The 24522-nt window shown below is 44.2% G+C and overlaps 1 protein-coding gene across 3 annotated transcripts in view; it reads left to right on the top strand.

The window, feature by feature from the left end:
* Window positions 1–23630: 23630 nt before the first annotated feature.
* Window positions 23631–24522, top strand: part of BAALC (BAALC binder of MAP3K1 and KLF4) — a 95078-nt gene continuing 94186 nt past the window's right edge. For all 3 annotated transcript variants that reach the window (XR_013528172.1, XM_017965645.4, XM_008983389.5), the window contains exon 1: window positions 23631–23932. Coding sequence is in view for 2 of the 3 variants with exons in the window: in XM_017965645.4 (XP_017821134.1) it covers window positions 23773–23932 (160 nt within the window). In the remaining variant the exon portion in view is untranslated. The remainder of the gene's footprint in view (window positions 23933–24522) is intronic.

Genomic DNA, 24522 nt, shown 5'->3' with positions numbered 1-24522 from the left:
GCTGACCAGCCGACCAGCCAGCCAGCCAGCAGCTCCCCACGCCTGACCGGGGTGAGACAGAATAGGGTCTGGAGGCAGGTGACATAAGGCCGATTCATGCTGACTTTCTGGAACTAAATCAAATGGAAATACTTTAGCTCTAGTTACAGGAAATATCCGCACCATTTACATAGGGCGTAAACCCAGTAAATGTCTTTGTAACTCTACTTCATCCTCTTCATTAAATAGCGTGTACACCAAATAACCAATGGAAACCTTTACAGGGTATTTAAACCCCAGAAAATTCTGTAACTGGGGTCTTGAGCCCCTCTGCTTGGGCCCACTCACACCTCACTTTGAATAAATCTCTGCTTTTGTTGCTTTGTTCTTTCCTTCCTTTGTGGTTTTGTCTAATTCTTTGTCCAAGATGCCAAGAACCTGGACACCCTCCACCCGTAGCAAGAGGGCCATGTGATGCAGACCCTGCCCCTCTCCTGCAAGCAAGGCCAGGGTCACAGAGACCTGCTTAAAGTGATCTTGCTTTTAGATGCAGGCTGATTAGTTGCAGAAGCCCAGCAACTGGTGGGGCAGGAGACTTGGTGACAGTGTCTGGGTGGCTCATGGAGCCCCTCACAGCCAAAGGTGGTGGCAGGAAATGGGCAGAGGTGCCTGGTGCCCAGGGCGGAGGTGGCCCCCGCTGCCCTTGTCAAGCTGCTTTCCAGTTTCCTTTTTTGTCTGTGTTCTTGTGTGTCTCACAATGCACTCCCACTGGTTAAAGTAACTCGAGAGTGTGGCCGTGTCTTGCAGCTTAGAGGAGCCTAATTGTCATGGGAGACTCTCAAGATCTCTTAGGAGGGAGTGGAGTTTTCTCAGAATAAAGAGCATTAGCTATAGTGAAGCATGGAAATGGGGCTAATGTCTATCGACTGGGTACTGGTGAGTGGGATCATGGCCCCTCCACACAATATGAAATCCTGCAGCTGGAAAACAGAACAAGGAAGCTCTTTGTGTACTGATAAGGAGCAACTAGCAAGATCTTTTCCTATGTGAAAAATGTGAGCTTCAGAATGGTGTAGCAAAATGAAACTCAGAAAGTATCTCGATAATATTACACCTCATCTAATGATGCTGGTCGCCTGTGTGGAGGGGAGCTGGGGGCCTGGGGCAGTGATAAGACAAGAAATTTTCACTAAACATTGTGTAATAATTTTCCTAAATCTTGAATCATGAATTTCAGTCACCCCTCTAAACAATCAAATGAGAAAAAACCTATTAAGAACATGACCTATAAAGTGGAGTGAGTCCTGTGCTTGTGCTTGCTCCACGATTTATCTCCGGGTGAAGTTCAGTAAGTCACTCAACCTCTGAACTCATTTGCTCATCTGTAACATAACCACAGTAATAATACCTGCCTGATAGGGCTGGTGCCAACTGGTTATTCTTTTATTTCCGCTGTCTCTCTTTCTTTCTTTGTCTCTCTCTCTCTCTCCTCTCTCTCTTGCCCAGACTGGAGTGCAATGACATGATCGCGGCTCACTGCAACCTCTACCTCCCGGGTTCAAGCTATTCTCTTGCTTCAGCCTCCAGAGTACCTGGGACTACAGGCATGCACCACCACACCCGGCTAATTTTTGCAGTTTTTAGTAGAGGCAGGTTTTCATCCTGTTGGCCAGGCTGGTCTCGAACTCTGGACCTCAAGTGATCCGCCTGCCTTGGTCTCCTAAAGTGCTGGGATTACAAGTGTGTGCCATCATGCCTGGCTTTCGTTACCGGTTTTCACAAAAGGCATTTTCCATTTCCCATTTTCCTCTTAGCCTAATAGCATATTCCTTAAGCTACAAAACTGCAAAGCACTGGCATCCTTTGTTTGCAGTTTTTTTTTTTTCTTTTTCTTTTGGTTGGGTGCTCTCCCTAAAGTAAGGGCCATGGAGGTTGGGCCACGTAAATGAAAACCAGCCTCTACTGTACTCAGAATTAGCTCTTCTATTTGGAATGGACTCATTGTCTTTGGACCTAGCCCATGCCTGAATCTCTTTCTTTAAAATGAGTTCTTTTCCCAGTGCCTTCTTGGTCTCTTTTGCAGTTTCCTATGGATTATGTAAGCACTTCTAGATTCCCGGTGAACAGTTTGCCTTAAGCTATTAAGACATTCGCTATTATTATGGCACCGACTTCCCATCATCTCCAATCACAGTATTTTGTGCATTGTGGTCACTGAGGCATGATCAACATTTCATTCCCACACAGTGATGCCTGCAGGGCTCGTGGACTGGACGTCTAGGGCCATGCTCTGCTCTGCGGGAGACAGGGAGCACTCAACCAAGTTGGATCCTACCTTCCTGGCACTAGGGGATGCTATATTGTGTGGCGGTAATCTTAGCTTTGTTTTTGCCTTTGAATGGATGGGCCTGCTGCATTTGCAAAAGCTACAGGAAGATGATTGTGGAAAGGAAAGCCGGGTCTGTGTGACCAGCTGTCTGCCTTTCCCTCTGTGGGGAATGAGTGTTAAAACATTTCTAGGCTCAGTAGGTCTGGAATGGGACCCAGAAATGTGCATTCTAGTAACTATTCGGGTAATATTTAAGCCACAGATAGGTTTTTTGTTTCATTTGTAATTTGCTTTTTCCATCTTTTCTTTAAAATGTGTCTGCCGACTCTTACTCATGGTGGTGTTGCCCCTCCTGGGCCTGCTGATCTCTGACTGTGTTTATTAGATCTTCATCTGTGGAAGTCTTCTTGGCTTAGGTTGGGGGTGCTCTCTTTAGGGAAGATTTGCATCTGCTCCTAAGAGCCATGGGTCACTGCCAGCTTGGAACCATTTACAGCGCCTCGTGAGTTCTGGTTTAATGAAGGTCTTAAGTTTGACTTCCCCTCCTTGCTGCTGGCCCAAGTGAGGATCTGGATCATGGCACGTCTACCATAACTTGCTGTTAGGGTAGTTCTGCTCCTCTCTGCTTGCTCACTGCTTCCAGCTACTTGGGAGGCTGAGGTGGGAGGATCACTTCAGCCCAGGTGGTCAAGGCTGGAGTGAGCCATGATAGCAGCACTGCACTCCAGCCTGGGTGACAGAGCAAGACCCTGTCTCAAAACATAATGTAACAAAACAAAGCAAAACAAAACAAAACCCACCCTCGACCCAACCTACCCTCATTCACTTTTCTTTTCCTCTTCAGAACCAGATCTCTCAAAATATATGTCTATAGCTGACACTTACTTCTTCACTCTCCATTTGCCTTTGCTTTTATTTGGTTTCTGTGGTTTTGTTTTGTTTTTTTTTTTAGTTGGAGTTTCACTCTTGTCACCCACGCTGAAGTGTAATGGCTTCAACTTGCTTGCTGCAACCTCTGCCTCCCCAGATCAAGTGATTCTCCTGTCTCAGCCTCCTGCGTAGCTGGGATTATAGGTGCCTGCCACAACGCCTGGCTGATTTTTGTGTTTTTAGTAGAGATAGGGTGTCACCACGTTGGCCAGGCTGGTTTTGAACTCCTGATCTTAGATGATCCGGCTGCCTTGGCCTCCCAAAGTGGTGGGATTACAGGTGTGAACCACTGCGCCCGGCCTGGTTTCTATTTTTAGCAAGATTATTTGCACATAAAGAGTCGAGTTTTATAAGACTTGTTTTGAAAAACAACGGTCCTTGGCTTTCCCCATCAGAGACAGCTGCTTTTTGTTTTCGGCATTTAGCTCTGTGTTTCTGAATAAAATGCTAGTGATCCCTCAATTGTGAGCAGTAGCTACTGACTGCCCCTACAGAGGGGGAGGATTTAGCTCTCGTTCTTTCCCCGTTCCTCAGTGTACGCATACGTTCTTCCCATCTCCCACTGTTCCTGCATATTTACATTGTAATTTTCCTTGGTTCAATAATCCACATTTACTTTATTTTTATTATATAGTGATACTGAGATCAAAACCATCTAGTAAACTTAGACTACATATTCTTCCTTACACAACTTTTAATTTTCCTTGGGAATAACTTTTTTATTTGCTTAGTTTTCTACTTACTACCAGTCCAACTTCAAAACATCTAGATTTATGCTATTAGTTTTGTCCTCTTGAAGAATCTCTTCCAAAACCTCTGACTTTCTCCAATTTGGACCTCCTCCAAACTGCCCTCAAGACCTGGTGTAGCACTGTTTTGTTTTGTTCTCTTTTTTCTTCTTTTAACTTTTATTTTAGATTCAGGAGCACATGTGCAGATTTGTTATATGGGTAAACCTATGTCATGGAAGTCTGATGTACAGATTATTTAGTCACCCAAGTACTAAGCCTAGTACTGGATAGTTATTTTTTTCTGATCCTCTCCCTCCTCCCACCCTCCACCCTCAAGTAGACCCCAGTATCTGTTGCTACTCTCTTTGTGTCCATGAATTCCCATCATTTAGCTCATACTTCTAAGTGAGAATGTATGTTATTTGGATTTCTGTTCCTGTGTTAGTTTGCTCAGGATAATGGCCTCCAGCTCTATCCATGTTACTGCAAAGGACATGATGTCATTCTTTTTTAATGGCTGCATTTAACGGTGTGTATGTACCACATTTTCTGTATCCAGTCTGCCATTAATGGGCATTTACGTTGATCCCATGTCTTCGATATTATGAATATAACTCTGTTCTTCAGAGGTCTCTTCATTCGTCTAGAAATTCCCTTCATCTTTGCGTGGGCCTTGGCTCCAAACTTTTCTTTCCTGTTTTGATGAAAGACATCTTCTAGTTACTTCTGCAGAAGTGCATGTGAGGTACAATTTTTGAGACCTTGCAAATAAAATTGCCTTTATTCTCATTTTTCACTTAACTGATGGCTAGGAATAAAAAAATCTAAGTTTAATTTATTCAGAATTTCAAAGGCTACAGTCCACTGTATTCTAGCCTCCAGTCTTGTGATTGAGAATTCCAAGATCTTCTGATTCTTTTAAAACTTTTATTTTTAGAGACAGGGTCTTACTATGCTGCCCAGGTTAGATTTGAACTCCTAGGCTCAAGGGATCCTCCCACCTTAGCTTCCCAAGTAGCTGGGATGACAGACACTTGTCACCATACCTATCTGGCATTCTGATTCTTAATCTTATGTTTGTGACCTATTTTTCTCTTTGGAAGCCTATAGGATCTTCTCTTTGTTCCCAGTGTTCTGGAATTTTATGATGACATTCTTTGGAGGATGTTTACTTTAAGACATTTGACAGTTTAATTCTAGAAAAATTTCTTGAATTTTTTCATGGGTGATTTCTTCCCCTCTGTGCTCTCTTATCTATTTCTGGAATTCCTATTATTCGGGTGTTGGACCTCCCAGACTAATTTTCTTTCCTATATTCTATTTCTTCTGCCTTTTAATGCCTCGGTTTCATTTTTCTAGCTCTCTACTAAGGTTTCTTCTGCCACCATCTATTTAAGCTCCAAGGACTTTTTGTGGTTGTTGTTGATCTCTAAAGGTTCTATTTTATTTGTATTCTATTCTTTTTTCAGGGTTGTAGCATCTCTTCTGATCTCTCTGAGGACATTAAATATAGTTTTCTTCCTCTTATATAGTTTCTGTTTTTTCCAAGCAGCTCTTTTGCATTAGAGGCTTTCTTCAGATATCTTTTAATACCTACTGTCTGCTTATCCTTGACTGTGGAAACTAAAAAGCTGATTGAAAGCTTTGTTTTCCTGAGTGGAAGTTACCTACTGTGACCTTCACAGTAGGTGGATCTGGCTTGACTATTTCCTTGGATAGCCCTGATGTATTTTTAGGTGTTTTCTATGGACTGGTTGGTTTTCCAAGGAATCTTTCCTACTTGAGGAGGGAAAGAAGCCTGAAAGTCTCAGCACAGGTAAGCATATAGTCTCTTAGTCATCCTGTTTGATATCCCAGTCAAGAGACTAATTGATCTTTTATAGAGAATGAATACAGTCTTCTGCCAGGATGGGGAAGGACAATGAAAAGTAATTATATTTGCAGACCCCTACCCTACTCTTAATAGAGTAGGGTACATTTAAATTGCTTTCAACTAATTCTCCTTATTTTGATGCCAATTCTCACTCCCTTGTGCTACCTCTACTTTTTAAGTTTCCTGGAGCCACTAACTCTTAAGACTGAAAACTTTGAGGTGCAAATTGTGTTGGTTTTAAGTTTCCTCACTGCTGACCTAGGATCCTGCTTTCTTCAGCCACTAAATTAGTTCAAACTTCTCCAAATCGTTTCCAGCTTTCAAAATTTTGTGGCCTTTTTGTCATCTCCCCTTCCTACCATCCTTATGAGTTTATGTTAGAGATCATCACTTTAGCGTTTATGTGTTTGGTTTCAAAAACAAGTAAAATGAGATGTGTGTGTTTCCATCTACTCATAACCCGCTCACTCTGGCTCTGACTCCACCCTCCACTGCACTTTTACCACATTCGCCGGTGATGTTCCTGTTCCCAACCCAATGGGCTGCTTTGCATCCTTGACTCCCATGAACACTCAGGAGCCTTAATCAAAGCTGGATGCTCTCTTCCTGACAGGTGCTCTTCTCTTGATTTCTGTGACACTATACCTTTTTGGATTTGTTTCCTGCTTCTTTGATTTCTCCTTTTCAGCTTTCTTCTCAAGTTCATTTTCCTCTGCCAGTCCTCTAAAGAGAGGTTTCCTCAAAGCGTGGTCTCAGGCCATCCTCTCTCTCTCTGTCTATCGCTTTCTCATTAGGAAATTGCGCACTTTTGTTCATGGCTCCAACTCTGATCTTCTTTTGATTCTTTATCTTCTCTATCTAATTGCCTACTTGTCTCCCAGGCATGTTTAACTCAAAATATCCAAAACAGACATCCTGATTGATTTCCCCAAATTTATTCCTCATTAAATCTTCCTCACCTATCCAGATATACAAGCAGAAATTGGAAAGTCATTCTTGTTTTCTCCCTCTCTTACTTCTGACATTTAAAACATCAGCAAGCCTTCTTACTCTACCCCCATAATATGTCTTGAATCTCCACCATCACTGCCACTGCCTTAGTGTATAAATCACTATTATCTCTTGCCTTGACTATTGTAACAATCTCCAAACTGATTTCCCTGCTTTTTATCTGGGCGTCTAAATCAGTTTTCACTTGAGTGATTTTTTTTCCTCACTGCAACTTCTGCCTCCTGGGTTCAAGTAATTCTCCTGCCTCAGCCTCCTCAGTAACTGGGATTACAGGTGCATGTCACCACACCTGGCAATTTTAAAAATTTTTAAAAATTTTTAGTAGAGACAGGGTTTCACCATGTTAGACTGGTCTTGAACTCCTGACACAAGTGATCTACCCACTTCAGACTCCCAAAGTGCTGGGATTACAGGTACGGGCCCCCACGCCTGGCCACGAGTGATCTTTCAAAAACAGAAAATCAGATCATTCTCTCTTCTAATGACAAATACTTTTCATTGCCCTTAAAACAAAATCCAAAGTCATTACCATGATTTCTGCCCCAGATTTGCTTTTCCCACTGGGGCTCCTTCTTACTTCCCTGGGTGCCACCATTTCTGGGCATTAGTCTCCTGCTAGGACATGTAACTCCAGAGGTGCCAAAGCACATCTCTCTCCTACTTTTGTGTATATTCCATCTGGTCAGAAGAGTGCCAAAGGGGTGAAATCTATGCCTGAGCGTCAAAGAGCTTTGAGTGAAATGATTTTCCGAGTTTCACTTACAGCCTCCCCCTTTCTATAGGATTTGGCCGCAGGTTCATGGAGGAAGGGAATCCGGGGAGCCGGGGAATGAGTGGGGCAGGAGGCACCTAGGAACGCCCTGCATGAGGCTGTGCTAAGAACGTTCCCTTTGTCTGATGGCTAAGGCCTTGCTTTGTGAGCAAGCTTGCTCTCTCAAAATCTTCCCAGAAGGATTCTGTCTGTCAAGCAAATAGAGGCCCCCCAAACCTCTGTCCAGATATGCTTAGAAATATTTGACTAATTTAGCTTTAACCTTTCCCCTACCACCACCACCTGCTTTTCTTTAGTTTTCTAATCACCACTATTTCCCTCCTCCCCCACCCCTCACCCCAGCATGTCCACATGCATTCTTGAGGTACATTATTCTTTCTAATGTAGGGCTTATTCAGTAGGGTGCTTTTTAATATATATATTTTTAAAAATCCTAAAGTTTTGTTCTTTTTTGAGATGCTTTGATAAGAGTGAAACCTGCTTTCTGGCCTCTGTGACAGCAGCAGTTCTCCCAGATTCATTAAGTTGCTTGCTGGTAGCTGAGAACATGAAATGCGCATCAGTTAATTCAACCTTATGAAAGAATGTATCAGGAGACAAAATCAACAATGCAGATAATTCAAACCTCTAGCAGCCCACACACCATTTTTATTAGCTTATTTATCTCCAGAGCTGCCAGGTTAACACCCTGTGCAATAAACAAATTCAAATCATCATTCTTATGTTCATGGCCTGTTCCTGGATTTGGTCGTATGACTGTTTATGAGGGAGTTCTCCACTGTGGCGGGAGTATATTTTTACCCTATTTTTGGTAACTGTTCTATTTTTCTCGATTCTGAATAGGATTACTCACAGCATCGATGCATCTTGGAACTGGAAAATTTTTCTCAAGTCCTGTAATCATTTCTGATTTTCCTCCCATGAACTGTAGGACAGCACATGTGGCTTTCCTGCAATGGGATCACCCTTCAAGAGGACCTCACTGGCACTCCAACCGGACTGTGACATAAGCAGCTCCTTGGATGTTTCTGGATAGCCAGCCCCATGGGAACAGCTTTAAAATAGGAGACTGGCATTGTGATCAAAGCGTGGACTTCGGTGTCATGTAGATCTGGATTTAAATCCTGGCTTTGGTGTTTATGGATGATGTTGGACAAATCACTTAACCTCCTTAAGTCTCAGAGTTATCCTGATGGAAATGGAGCTCTTAATAGTACCTACCCTCTAGTATGGTTGTGAGGGTTAAGTGAGATCATCTATGTTCAAAGTGTTCATTATACAGAGTCTGAGACATGTAAATGCTACATCAATGTGAGCTTTTATTAGTCACTGAAGTGGAGGAGAGAGGACTGCTGCCTCCCTCTGAATGTCCCCAGCCTGGGGTGCCTGCCTGTATGCACCAAGGCCCATCTGACACACTGTATCAGAAAGGGCGCCCTTCTAGGGAGGGACACCCCTGCAAGCCCTCAGTCAGTGTCCACACTTTCCTCCAAGTTCAAAATGCAGCTGCATCTGTGCAAAAACCAGATGTTGCCTGAGAGTTCTGCTTTGCTGGCCAGAGGTGGAGACACAAAGAAAAGAGAGGGGCCTCCATACTTCCAGAGCCCCACTGGGGGTTACCTTCTCTTGCCCCCACTCTTTTTATCTTGCTCTGAGGATGCCAGGACTTTAGGGACATTGTCAATGAGCATGTAAGGTCACCCCTGCAATATCAAAGGCAGGACAAAAAGAAGATCCAAATTCCCAGTTAGTCAAGGAAAAACAATTGCAAGAATAAAACATTTTTAAAGATTAAAATAATAGCTGCCATCTTTGAGCAGTTGCTCTGTGTTAGGACTTGTGCGAAACATGTTCATGCACTGTCTCTGCTTTCTAACAATACTGCAAAGTAGGTATTATGCTTAATTGAATGCAGGTTCATTTAAGAAAAAAATGCAAATATCATTCTAACTCTTTTAACTGCCCCAAATTCAGGCAGAGGCAGATCAGCCCACCCTAATGGGCAGTGTACCAGGAGCTTCCTGCATAGGGACAACTTTCACCTTCAAAATGCCCTGTGGGTGCCTCAGCTTCTTTTCCACCAGCCCCTGGGCTCCCAGCTCTCTCAGGAGGCAGTGTTTTGCTGGGTGATTACAGTGAAAGACCTGACTGTCCTGCTCCTGTTACCCCTTCTCCCTATTTACTATAATCAGGAAGTCATGTTTTTCATTTAGGATAAAGCAATTACTCTTCTGTTGACCGAAGTCCAGCAAAAAGCAAACTGAACCTCATTTTCACATTAATATAATGGGGGCAGGATGGAGAGGCAGCCAGACTTCCTGGTGTCTCAGCCTCTCTCTTCTGTATCTATATCTCCTCTGATGGAAGCATCAGTCATAGCAGCAGCAACCAAGATGGCATTGAGAGAGTAAAGGATTGCAGTCCCTTTCCCTGATCTTGAGAAATGATGAGTAAAAGTCACCATCTGCTCCCCTGAGCCTTGTTATGGTGTGACCTAACTTTACACATAAGTACAACGAATGACCTGTCCCATCCTGAGAAGCAGTAGAACAAATACGAAGAGGACTTTTTTTCCTGCTCTGCCTGAATAGACAAGCAACTCTTTGCAAAGGGAAAGAAATAAGATGTATCACGTCTCTTTAATGATTGAAGATCCAGGTTAACTGTGGTAGAATTAAACAAAGAGCAAACAAAATGTCCTGAATGGTCTTTCTTTTCTCTCAGAGAAAGAATCTCAGTCATCTGGCCTGCTTTGTGCTATATGAAAATCTCTGAGAACCTTCAAGGGGCCAAGGAACAGTTTTCCTCCATGCTCTATGCCATGGTCAGCAGTTAAAGAGAACATTCTGTTCTGCTCCTCCAGCTCTGCCTTAGAAACCCAAGCCCTGTACTCCCGGGCTCCTGGCATTGTACAGCAGCACCAGCAATTTCTGCCAAAAGCATCAGCCAAAATCTATTCTATTTCAGTTCCTCTCTTTTCATTGGATTATATTTTTACAGGTGCCTGCTGATTCTCACATTGCTCTTCAGATTCATAGACTGCTGTGGTCTGAATGTCTGTGTTCTCTCAGAATTCAAGTTTGAAACTTGATCCTCAATGAATATCAAGAGTTGGGGCCTTCGGGAAAGTGAAGGTGGAGCCCTCATGAATGGGATTAGAGCTCTTATAAAAGAGATTGAAGGGAGCTACCTAGCCCTTCCATCTCTTCTTCCTCGTGAGGACACTGTTCATCTTTTTTGTCTTCCCGCCATTTGAGGATGGAGAGAGAAGGTGCCATCCTGGAAGCAGAGAGCAGCCCTTACCAGACAGCAGGTCTGCTGGCACCTTGCTCTTGGACTTCCCAGTCTCCAGGACTGTGAGAAATGAATTTCTGGCTGGACACGGTGGCTCACACCTATAATCCCAGCACTTTGGGAGGCTGAGGCAGGTGGATCACAAGGTCAGAAGTTCAAGACCAGACTGGCCAACATGGTGAAACCCTGTCTCTACTAAAAAATACAAAAATTAGCTGAGCATGGTGGCTCATGCCTATAATCCCAACTACTTGGGAGGCCGAGGTAGGAGAACTGCTTGGACTGGGACCTGGGAGGTGGAAGGTGGAGGTTGCAGTGAGCCGAGATCACACCACTGCCCTCCAGCCTGGGCTACCGAGCAAGACTCCATCTTAAATAAAAAAAAAGAGAGAAATGAATTTCTGTTGTTTATGAATTACCCAGTCTAAGGTATGTTGTTATAGTAGCAGGAGTGGACTAAGACACACATTGTCAAAATCTTCATGAGTTAAATGTGAAGGTACTATCAGAACTGATGCATGGAATTGGAACCACAGGTCTTGGTAAACAACGCACTATTCAAATTTATAGGAAATGCTCTCTCTCCAAGTCAGAAAGAAGTTACAATCTGCTTTTCCGTTTTTTCTGAAGGAAAGTAAAATTCCATGTTTCTAGACTAAGAGATCTACACCCCAGTCTTTCTCTTTCTGACATTTATAGTAACCTTTTGCAAATCACTCAAGCTTTCTTTGTTCCAGTGAAAGGAAAGTGCACAGGACAGTATTACTAAGTGGCCTGAGCCATGTTAGAGGTAGATAACAATGATTCCAAAGGTCTTTAAGAAGGTGTAATGCTATGAGGATGTTTTTATTAAAACCTTCCCTGGGTTTTCGAATTCTCTTTGGAATTAGTCCTGTGGGAATATGCCTTTTGGGATCTATCCTCACTTCTTATTCAGTCTCCTTTTCTTCTATTAAAATCTACAATTTGAAGTTATTCTGTTATTGAAACATTAGGTTAATCACCTCATCACCACTGGGTTTTCCTCTCCAGGCCATTTCCAGTAGAATGTTGCTCATATTACCATGTGAGAGAACAAATCAGTATTCATTACATCTTACCAATGAGCTAGTATAATACCATAAGGAAGTGTAGTAAAACCAGACACTGGGAAACACCAGACATTGCTTTGTCCTGTGTTTTTTTTTTTTTGTTTTTGTTTTTGTTTTTTTTGAGACGGAGTTTCGCCTCTGTTACCCATGCTGGAGTGCAATGGTGCGATCTCGGCTCACCGCAACCTCCGCCTCCTGGGTTCAGGCAATTCTCCTGCCTCAGCCTCCCGAGTAGCTGGGATTACAGGCACGCACCACCGTGCCCAGCTAATTTTTTTTATTTGTAGTAGAGACGGGGTTTCATCATGTTGACCAGGAGATGGTCTCGATCTCTCGACCTCGTGATCCACCTGTCTTGGTCTCCCAAAGTGCTGGGATTACAGGCTTGAGCCACCATGCCCGGCCTGTCCTGTGTTTTAATTTGGGGTATGAGAAGGTGCCACAGGACATTAATTCAGGGACTGAGATAGACTCTTAAGTTTGGCAGCCGTGAAATAACTTGCTGAGTCTCCCTAGAATTAACCTAAGGGAGCCAGACTCTCTTCTCATGAGAACTATTTATCTTAAGGATTAGTGGAGAATTAATTTTACAATGTTTAATTCCATATAGGTTACATTTTCTTTTTATTTTATTTTATTTTTATTTTTTATTGCATTTTAGGTTTTGGGGTACATGTGCAGAGCATGCAATACAGTTGCATAGGTACACACATGGCAGTGTGTTTTGTTTGCTTTCTCCCCTTCACCAGCATTTGGCATTTCTCCCCAGGCTATCCCTCCCCACCTCCCCCTCCCACTGGCCCTCCCCTTTTCCCCCTATAGACCCCAGTGTTTAGTACTCCCCTCTCTGTGTCCATGTGTTCTCATTTTTCATCACCCGCCTATGAGTGAGAATATGCGGTGTTTTATTTTCTGTTCTTGTGTCAGTTTGCTGAGGATGATGTTCTCCAGATTCATCCATGTCCCTACAAATGACATGAACTCATCATTTCTGATTGCTGCATAATATTCCATGGTGTATATGTGCCACATTTTCCCAATCCAGTCTATCATCAATGGGCATTTGGGTTGATTCCAGGTCTTTGCTATTGTAAACAGTGCTGCAATGAACATTCGTGTACATGTGTCCTTATAGTAGAACGATTTATAGTCCTTTGGATATATACCCAGTAATGGGATTGCTGGGTCAAATGGAATTTCTATTTCTAAGGCCTTGAGGAATCGCCACACTGTCTTCCACAATGGTTGGACTAATTTACACTCCCACCAACAGTGTAAAAGTGTTCCTTTTTCTCCACATCGTCTCCAGCATCTGTTGTCTCCAGATTTTTTGATGATCGCCATTCTAACTGGCGTGAGATGGTATCTCAATGTGGTTTTGATTTGCATCTCTCTGATGACCAGTGACGATGAGCATTTTTTCATATGATTGTTGGCCTCATATATGTCTTCTTTCGTAAAGTGTCTGTTCATATCCTTTGCCCAATTTTGAATGGGCTTGTTTGTTTTTTTCCTGTAAATCTGTTTGAGTTCTTTGTAAATTCTGGATATCAGCCCTTTATCAGATGGGTAAACTGCAAAAATTTTTTCCCATTCTGTTAGTTGCAGATTCACTCTATTGACTGTTTCTTTTGCTGTGCAGAAGCTGTGGAGTTTCAATAGGTCCCATTTGTCTATTTTGGCTATTGCTGCCAATGCTTTTGGTGTTTTGTTCATGAAGTCCTTGCCTACTCCTATGTCCTGGATAGTTTTGCCTAGATTTCCTTCTAGGGTTTTTATGGTGCCAGGTCTTATGTTTACGTCTTTAATCCATCTGGAGTTAATTTTGGTGTAAGGTGTCAGGAAGGGGTCCAGTTTCTGCTTTCTACACATGGCTAGCCGGTTTTCCCAACACCATTTGTTGAACAGGGAATCCTTTCCCCATTGCTTGTTTTTGTCAGGTTTATCAAAGATTGTATGGTTGTAGCTATGTTGTGTTGCCTCTGATGCCTCTGTTTTGTTCCATTGGTCTATATCTCTGTTTTGGTACCAGTACCATGCTGTTTCGATTACTGTAGCCTTGTAGTATAGTTTGAAATCTGGTAGTGTGATGCCCCCCGCTGTGTTCCTTTTGCTTAGAATTGACTTGGCTATGCGGGCTCTCTTTTGGTTCCATATGAAGTTCATGGTGGTTTTTTCCAGTTCTGTGAAGAAAGTCAATGGTAGCTTGATGGGGATAGAGTTGATTCTGTAAATTACTTTGGGCAGTATAGCCATTTTCATGATATTAATTCTTCCTAACCATGAACATGAAATGTTTCTCCATCTGTTTGTGTCCTCTCTGATTTCGTTGAGCAGTGGTTTGTAGTTCTCCTTGAAGAGGTCCCTTATGTTCCTTGTGAGTTGTATTACTAGGTATTTTATTCTTTTTGTAGCAATTGTGAATGGCAGTTCATTCTTGATTTGGCTCTCTTTAAGTCTGTTATTGGTGTATAGGAAGGCTTGTGATTTTTGCACATTGATTTTATATCCTGAGACTTTGCTGAAGTTGCTTATCAGTTTCAGGAGTTTTCGGGCTGAGGCGATGGGGTCTTCTAGGTATACTATCATGTCATCTGCAAATAGAGACAATTTGGCTTCCACCTTTCCTATTTGAATACCCTTTATTTCTTTTTCTTGCCTGATTGCTCTGGCTAGAACTTCCAGTACTATATTTAATAGGAGTGGTGACAGAGGGCATCCTTGTCTAGTGCCGGATTTCAAAGGGAATGCTTCCAGTTTTTGCCCATTAAGTATGATATTGGCTGTTGGTTTGTCATAAATAGCTTTTATTGCTTTGAGATACGTTCCGTTGATAACGAGTTTATTGAGGGTTTTTAGCATAAAGGGCTGTTGAATTTTGTCAAATGCCTTCTCTGCGTCAATTGAGATAATCATGTGGTTTTTGTTTATGGTTCTGTTTATGTGGTGAATTACGTTTATAGACTTGCGTATGTTGAAGCAGCCTTGCATCCCCGGGATGAATCCTACTTGATCATGATGAATAAGTTTTTTGATTTGCTGTTGCAATCGGCTTGCCAATATTTTATTGAAGATTTTTGCATCTATGCTCATCATGGATATTGGCCTGAAGTTTTCTTTTCTTGTTGGATCTCTGCCGGGTTTTGGTATCAGGATGATATTGGTCTCATAGAATGATTTGGGAAGGATTCCTTCTTTTTGGATTATTTGGAACAGTTTCAGAAGAAACGGTACCAGCTCCTCTTTGTGTGTCTGGTAGAATTCGGCTGTGAACCTGTCTGGACCTGGGCTTTTTTTGTGTGGTAGGCTCTTAATTGCTGCCTCAACTTCTGACCTTGTTATTGGTCTATTCATAGTTTCAGCTTCCTCCTGGTTTAGGCTTGGGAGGACACAGGAGTCCAGGAATTTATCCATTTCTTCCAGGTTTACTAGTTTATATGCATAGAGTTGTTTGTAATATTCTCTGATGATGGTTCGAATTTCTGTGGAATCTGTGGTGATTTCCCCTTTATCATTTTTTATTGCATCTATTTGGGTGTTCTCTCTTTTCTTTTTAATCAATCTGGCTAGTGGTCTGTCTATTTTGTTGATCTTTTCAAAAAACCAGCTCTTGGATTTATTGATTTTTTGGAGGGTTTTTCGTGTCTCAATCTCCTTCAGTTCAGCTCTGATCTTAGTTATTTCTTGTCTTCTGCTGGGTTTTGAGTTGTTTTGATCTTGTTCCTCTAGCTCTTTCAATTTTGACAACAGGGTGTCAATTTTGGATCTCTCCATTCTTCTCATATGGGCACTTATTGCTATATACTTTCCTCTAGAGACTGCTTTAAATGTGTCCCAGAGATTCTGGCATGTTGTGTCTTCGTTCTCATTGGTTTCGAAGAACTTCTTTATTTCTGCCTTCATTTCATTGTTTATCCAGTCAACATTCAAGAGCCAGTTATTCAGTTTCCATGAAGCTCTGCGGTTCTGGGTTGGTTTCTGAATTCTGAGTTCTAACTTGATTGCACTATGGTCTGAGAGGCTGTTTGTTATGATTTCAGTTGTTTTGCATTTGCTGAGCAGTGCTTTACTTCCAATTATGTGGTCAATTTTAGAGTAGGTGTGATGTGGTGCTGAGAAGAATGCATATTCTGTGGATTTGGGGTGGAGAGTTCTGTAAATGTCTATCAGATTTGCTTGCTCCAGGTCTGAGTTCAAGCCCTGGGTATCCTTGTTGATTTTCTGTCTGGTTGATCTGTCTAATATTGACAGTGGAGTGTTAAAGTCTCCCACTATTATTGTGTGGGAGTCTAAGTCTCTTTGTAAGTCATTAAGAACTTGCCTTATGTATCTGGGTGCTCCTGTATTGGGTCCATATATGTTTAGGATCATTAGCTCTTCTTGTTGTATCGATCCTTTTACCATTATGTAATGGCCTTCTTTGTCTCTTTTGATCTTTGTTGCTTTAAAGTCTATTTTATCAGAGATGAGAATTGCAACTCCTGCTTTTTTTGCTCTCCATTTGCTTGGTAAATCTTCCTCCATCCCTTTATTTTGAGCCTTTGTGTATCCTTGCATGCGAGATGGGTTTCCTGGATACAGCACACTGATGGGTTTTGACTTTTTATCCAATCTGCCAGTCTGTGTCTTTTGATTGGTGCATTTAGTCCATTTACATTTAGGGTTAATATTGTTATGTGTGAATTTGATACTGCCATTTTGATGCTAAGTGGCTGTTTCGCCCGTTAGTTGTTGTAGATTCTTCATTATGTTGATGCTCTTTAGCATTTAGTGTGATTTTGGAATGGCTGGTACTGGTTATTCCTTTCTATGTGTAGTGCCTCTTTCAGGAGCTCTTGTAAAGCAGACCTGGTGGTGAAAAAATCTCTGAGTACTTGCTTGTTCGCAAAGGATTTTATTTTTCCTTCACTTATGAAGCTCAGTTTGGCTGGATATGAAATTCTGGGTTGAAAATTCTTTTCTTTAAGGATGTTGAATATTGGCCCCCACTCTCTTCTGGCTTGTAGAGTTTCTGCCAAGAGATCTGCTGTGAGTCTGATGGGCTTCCCTTTGTGGGTGACCCGACCTTTCTCTCTGGCTGCCCTTAGGATTCTCTCCTTTATTTCAACCTTGTTGAATCTGACGATTATGTGCCTTGGGGTTGCTCTTGTTGTGGAATATGTTTGTGGTGTTTTCTGTATTTCCTGTAATTGAGTGTTGGCCTGTTTTGTTAGGTGGGGGAAATTTTCCTGGATAATGTCCTGAAGAGTGTTTTCCAGCTTGGATTCATTCTCTTTGTCACATTCTGGTACACCTATCAAACGTAGGTTAGGTCTCTTCACATAGTTCCACATTTCTTGGAGACTTTGTTCATTCCTTTTTGCGCTTTTTTCTCTGATCTTGGTTTTTCGTTTTATTTCATTGAGTTGATCTTCGACTTCTGATATTCTTTCTTCTGCTTGGTCAATTCGGCTGTTGAAACTTGTGCATGCTTTGTGAAGTTCTTGTGTTGTGTTTTTCAGCTCCTTCAATTCATTCATATTCCTCTCTAAGTTATCCATTCTTGTTATCATTTCCTCAAATCTTTTTTCATATCTTTTTTCAAGGTTCTTAGTTTCTTTGCATTGATTTAAAACATGTTCTTTTAGCTCACAAAAGTTTCTCATTATCCACCTTCTGAAGTCTAATTCCGTCATTTCGTCACAGTCATTCTCCGTCCAGCTTTGTTCCCTTGCTGGTGAGGAGTTTTGGTCCTTTCTAGGAGGTGAGGTGTTCTGGTTCAGGTGTTTTCCTCCTTTTTGCGTTGGTTTCTTCCCATCTTTGTTGATTTGTCCAACTGTCGTCTGTGTAGTTGCTGACTTTTCGATTGGGTCTCTGGGTGGACGCCCAGATTGTTGATGATGAAGTATTTCTGTTACTTTGTTTTCCGTCTACCAGTCTAGCCCCTTCGCTGTACGACTGCTGAGGTCCACTCCAGGCCCTGCTTGTCTGGGGTGCACCTATAGCAGCTGTGGAACAGTGAGGGGTGCTACCAGTTTCTTTTTCTGCTATCTTTGTCCCAGAATGATGCCTGCCAAATGTCAGTCTTTTGGATATAGAGGGGTCAGGGAGCTGCTTGAGGAGACAGTCTGTACTTTATAGGAGCTCAATTGCTGAGCTGGCAGCTCTATTGTTCATTCAGGGCTCTTAGGCTGCTATGTTTAATTCTGCTGCAACAGAACTCATAAAAAAAACCCTTTTTTTCCCAGCTGCTCTTTCTGAAGGGGTTGGGGCTTTGTTTTTGAGTGTCTGCTGTGCTGTCCTGCCCAGCTAGGAGGCAGTCTAGTCACTATTTGCCTGCCGAGACTCCGCCCTGCTGGTGTGAGGTTCGCCCTGTTGCTGCAGGCTCTGCCCTTCTGCTGCGGTCTCCGCCCTGCTGCCACGGGCTACGCCCTGCGGCGGAGTCTCTCTGTTGTACTGGGTTGCCTCGGCAATGGCAGGCAGCAATGGGCATGTACCTCAGTAGGGGCTGATTGCCTCGGTAATGGTGGACGCCCCTCCCCCACGGAGCTGCATTTTAAGGGAACCTCCTCACCAGGAGCGTTTGGAATCGCCGTTTTGTTTGTCGCACCGCGCTACCCCTAATGCTGTGTCCCTGGGATTTCCTGGGCTGGCTCACTGTCCAAGTCCCGTTCAGTCTCAAGTTCAGCCCTCTCAGGTCTCAGTTTGCCGGTTCAACAGGGCACCTGTAACAGTGCGCTTTTGTATGGAGCGCTGTGGAGCGCCTCTGCACTCCGGCGCGGGCCGCAGCCACACCAGCTGCCGGCTACACCAGCCAAAACCTCTGCCTGGCGTCCCGCGTCTCTTTTATACCTGGGAATTTCCCCGTTCTGTGGGCAACTAAGATCCGTCTGGAAATGCGTCCCCGACTCACCCTCTCTGCGCATCCAGCGAGAGCTTCAATCCTGGGTTGTTCTCACAGCGCCATCTTGAGTCCTCCCCCCACGTATGTTACATTTTCTATATAAACTTTTTGTAACATATTCAATTACTTAATTTTGTTTTTTTGCAACATTCCCTTTTTCACCTTTTCTAACCTCTTAAACCAAATAAAAAACTCACTCATTTTTTTTGCTGTTGTAATATTTGCTTTCCTTTCTTCTTTACTCTCTGTGATGATGTTTACCTGATCTGTCCACGTCACCTGGATTCCAGGTGTACCATTCATTCCCTGGGGAAAGCAGTCATTTTTCAAGGCAAGAGATGCAAGAACGAGCTCATACCAAGTGATATTTTCTGATTTTTTCCTCCAGATGTGGGGAGCGAAGTCAGATATTGAGCCTTTTGGTGCTAACTTTGAGCCCTCTTCCTTTACAGCTAAGTGACAATTTGTGGATCAGTGAGGATGTGTCAACAAGCCAAGATCAAGGACCTGGAGGGATGTTCTGTGGAAACTGCTTTAAAATCCTTCAGAGGGAGGGCATGGACATCCAGTTCTGGCATGCTCGCTGAATCTAGGGCAGCAGGGAAACTTGCTGAGATTTGGCATTCAAGACCAAAGATATTTACCTAGGGTCTGTCACCCTGTTGGCCAGAATTATTGCTACTATTTCCTCATTTATGCTACTTTTTCACTTGGAAAAAGATGGAAACTTGTAAGGCAGTGAATCTATCTTTATTCCTTTTCAGATGTTTGATTCTAAAGGCAGGTTTAGGCTCCTGCTGAGCCTTCTGTTCTGTGCTGATTGTCCACCTTACTGAAGGCCTCCTTTCTACAGCTCACAATAGTTGGGTAGAGCCCAGTGATGCCAAGCCACAGGAATGAGACCTTGGAGGGAGAAGCACTACAGGCCTCTGCTCCAGTTTCTATAGAAATGAGCCAGAGGTGGTACCAGTCACAGGGGTTTTTAAAGCCAAAGATATTTTTATTTTGAGAATCCTATCACATAGCAAATGCCACTCTGCAGTAGTTCTTACAGGTATAATTTACTTCATTGCTCTGGATGGCTTTGGCTCTGGTTTTCCAATTCTCTGTTGCAGCCTTTCCCCTTAGAAGAATTTATTTTTGTTTCTTTCAGACTTGATGAAGACAACCAATTCATGACAGTCAAGCTACAGATTCTGAACAGAGGGTTTAAGATAATTTATTACATTTTTCATATTTACATTTAATTTCCAACATTTATTACTAAAGGTTTAGGAGAAAATTCCATCCCAACTAAAGGGCTCTAACTAAAAGAGCACAGTGTCAGCAGCCAGAGGCCCCCAGCTCCAGCTGAAACTTCAGCTCTGCCAGAGGTAACATTTCCTGTGTGACCTTGGACAATTCTACAACTTTCTGAGCTATGATTTCCTAGTTGGTAAAATGAAAGGACTGGATTGGCTGCTTTTTTAAGTTTTTCTGGCTTCTGAATGTCTCAGAATCTATGTTGTTATGTAATGGCAAGAAAGAGAATCTGTGAAAAAATGGAACTGCTCTGTCAATGATGATTACTTAGAAATGGTGGTTAAAAAATGTATTTGCAGGAAGGTTGTTTGTTAGTAGTAGTAACATCATAAGGGAAGGAAAAAGAAATCTATTTACCAAACTTCTGCAGTGTGCTAAGCAAATTCACAAACATTATCTCATGTGAAAACACATAATAGTTTCAGGGATTTCCCACTTAAGGGAGAGAAATGACACTATTGCTTCTTGCCCCAAAAGTGCTGTGATAGCAACATTCATTGAGTGTTTCTATGTGCCAGACACTCTTCGAGGCCTTTTACACATACTGACATAATTCATTATCCCCATTTAAAGATGCTGCAACTGAGGCATAAAGAGGTTAAGTAACTTGACGATCCACTTAAGTGGCAGAGTCAAACTTTAAACTCAGCAAGTCAGGCTCTTGAACTTGCACTTTTAACTGTGTATCCTCACCTTGCCTTTTGCCATTCATTCATTAAGCAAATATTTGATGAGCACTCACTCTATGAAGATATGAAATTAATCCCTTTTGAAGATCCCAAGCATGTCACCATGTCTTTGTCATTAAACTATACACAATAACTATATGTCCTAAACTATACACAATAGATGATCTGAAATGTATGTGAAATGAGTGACCACACTCAACCTTGGCCAGGTAGTACTTGATAAACCATCCCTATTCTGGAAATGTTCATAATTCCATTCAAATAAGTAGACAGGGCCTGGCAAGAGGGGTCCCTGCTCTTGGCCCCTGCTCTAGGGGCCCCACTCTGATTCTCTAGCCCTGGTCCTCTCTATGGCCAAGGAATCCAGGGACCACAGAATGCACCTACTTGGAGCCTGAGTCTCAATCCCTTTTAACTCCACTTTTGGGTACTCGAGACCTTGCAATTCTCTTCTCCAAGCCCCCCAAACCTATTTGGGCTTGCACTGGAAGCAAACCCCATGAGGGCAGACTGTACCCCTCAGGCACATGCTCCTCAGCCAGAGGGATGGTCAAGGCAGCTATCTGTGGGAGGGGAATATGGACAGACCTTAGATCTGTGGGCCCACAAGGACCTGTGTGGAGTAGCACTGGACTGAGGATAGAAAAAGGAGTAGGTGGGTCAATTCCACCTGTTCTACCATGTTCAGTGCAGAACTCCAAAGATTGAGAGAACTCTACATTAGAATCTGGTCTTTTAGGTTGTTATGAAGATAACTTGTCAAGGTAAGAGGACATCACATGTTTCAATTAAACTTGCTCACTTGGTTTATAGCTTTTACAATGTAGACATATGGGCATGTGGGTTTCCACTTGGCCTCAGCATACCCCTCCACTTCATCTCATGCTTGCTCCGTTTCCTCTGCTTGCCAAGCTCCAGCTCTTTCAGTTTCTTTCATTTTCTAGATCTCCCCCAGGACTGTGTAACTCAGACACTCTTTCTGGCCTGTCTGCTCTTTGGGTGGTAACATCACAAAGTAGCTGGTTATGAAAGGAGCACTGTCCTGTAGAACTGAGGGAAGCACAGGCTCTGCTAGAGATGTTAATTATTCTCTCTCCCTGAAAGCTGGTTCTTCTGAAATCAGAATATTCAGGGGGGAAAGAAAAGGCTCATAGGCCATCTGAATTCCAAAGGACTAGGGAAGCCACCACTTCCTGGCTTACTGCACTTCTTCTACCTTACACCCAAAACAAGGTTGAAGAGGCCTCCCAGGGTCGTCTCAAAAAGAGAAACAAAGCCTGCAGAGGAGGCCAGCCTGAGCCCTGGGGTGGGAGCAGGTGCTGGGTTCAGCATGAGGAGGAGACCCTGGGCTCAGTTTCATGAATCTTTGCTCCCTTCTGCATTATGGATTCTGGATAGTACCTGCCAGAGGGATTTTGACAGCTCCACCCTCAACTGAATCATCTTTATCCCAAATTGCAATAATTTAAGTGAGTCAAATTACTACAAAGGATAATTTATTATTCATTCACTGGACATTTACTGAGGGCCTACTATGTGCCAGGCAATGTTCTGAACTTGCCCTACCTACTGGATGCTAAATACTAAATGTTATAGACAATGTACTCTAGTATATTCTGTAAATTATATAGGATATACTGAGCACTATATCTATATTCCTATGCTTTACATGCTATATTAAACAGCATGCCCTATAGTCTACATACAATGGATAACATACACAATATATTATATAGGCATTATGTCTACTAGAATAGTGTTTTGTCACAAGAGGAATTTAGTAAATAAACATTGAATGAATGAATATGGTACTTACTTAACACCATATTCTAGCAGAGCCTCATCATTGAAGAGTTATTCTTCCAAACTCTTCCCTTCCCTATCCTCCTCTTGAAAGCTAAGATTTTCATCTTTCACCACCTGTTGTGAATTCTGGGGACAGGTAAATTCAGTGGCCTACCCAAGTCTGGGCTCTAGGTCTGAACCCCCAAGAACCTGAGGGTGCACCGGGAAGAGAAAGGCTGACAACTGGACCCAGGGAATGTCAAGGCTACCCTAGGCTTGGAGGGACTGCTATGCCTCCAAGCCCTGCCCAGCGAGGGGGTTCCGAAGGGAGTCTAGGATGCTGCCTGGTTCCAGGTGATCTAATCTATTGCTTTCTCGAGTTTAAAGTTCAGAGGATCATGAAGTCCCACAGCTGGAAGGGGTGTTACTGACACTGCCTAGCCCAACTCTCTTAAAAAGAGGCCTACTCCTGACTCCCCAATCCGATAAGAAAGTCATAGGCTCTGACTGCTCCTTAATTCTTAGTAGCAATACTCTGTCCAGTTTTGCAGGGTGGCCGTCGTCAGTTCCATTGCTTTTGTAACAGGTGGCCAGAAAGCTTGGGGTCCCGTGATAAGCGTTTCAGTTCTTTCCAGGATGGTTGGAAAGAAGGAAGGAAGGATGAACGAATGAGTGGGTGAGCGGATGGATGGGTAGACGGTTGGACAGACGGATCGACAGATGGATGGATGGATGGGCCAGAGACTGGGAACTGTAATCTCGATCCGCGAGTCCGAGCCTCTCGGGAACCCCAGCCCTCCTCCCACCGCTTCTGCGCCCGGGTCGACTGCGAGGGAGCGGGGGCCCTGGGGCGGCGAGGGTGCGGGGAGGTGAGGACCGGGCGGTGGGGAGCGGAGGGGAGGGAGGGCTTTGGAGGCGGAGAGGAGGGACGGGCGGAGAGAGGGCCTGGTCGAGGGGCGGCGGGTGCTGCGGGAGCTCGGCGCGGCTGCAGCTCGGGCGGGCGCGGGTACACGATGTAGCCGCCGCCGCCTCTTCGCGGGCCGGGGCTGAGCCGCCGCCAGAGTCGCCCGAACGGCCGCCTGGCGCTCCCGAGACGCGGTAGGATGGGCTGCGGCGGGAGCCGGGCGGATGCTATCGAGCCCCGCTACTACGAGAGCTGGACCCGGGAGACCGAATCCACCTGGCTCACCTACACGGACTCGGACGCGCCGCCCAGCGCCGCCGCCCCGGACAGCGTTCCCGAGACGGGCGGCCTGCACGCGGGTAAGTGGCCCGGCGCCTGCAGATCCCCGCCCGCCCGCTTCCCCGGGCGTCTCGGCGCGGTGCGTGTGGCTGGGGGGAGGCAAAGGCAGGACTTGCCCGCTGACTCGCGGACGCAAGGCCAGGGCGCGGGGTCGGCCGGAGCCCCTTACGGGAGGCTGCACCGATCCCCCAGCTTCGGGGAGCCCAATGCTGCTTGGCCTGGCCAAGGCTTGTTCGCTGGTCGGCGAACGGGTGGGTGGGAAGACAGCCCACCTCCCCGGCACACCTGTCCCTCAGCCACGCACCCCCTGATCCGCCTGGGCCGCCCCCGCCCCGCTTTGGCCCATCTGCCCCCACACCCCGCCATCCCTGCCACCTGCGTACCCAGCCGGGTGACTTCTGATCCATCGGCCACCTGGTGCCTCTCTCCCTGGATTTATAGACAAGGTGCCTGCCTGGGATCGCCTGGGTGGAGTCTTCTTGTCCCCTTTTCCCCTTCTAGGAAATGAGCCCACTCTCGGGCGGGCTTCAAAGACCAGAATCCTCGTTCAGGTCAAAATAAATGCTTGCCCGCCCCATCGCTGGTTCTGCACTTTAGCTTACTTTTTGAG

This window comes from Callithrix jacchus, chromosome 16 (assembly GCF_049354715.1).
Source record: "Callithrix jacchus isolate 240 chromosome 16, calJac240_pri, whole genome shotgun sequence".
Classification (NCBI taxonomy): Eukaryota; Metazoa; Chordata; class Mammalia; order Primates; family Cebidae; genus Callithrix; species Callithrix jacchus.
This window is presented reverse-complemented; position numbering and strand designations above follow the sequence as displayed.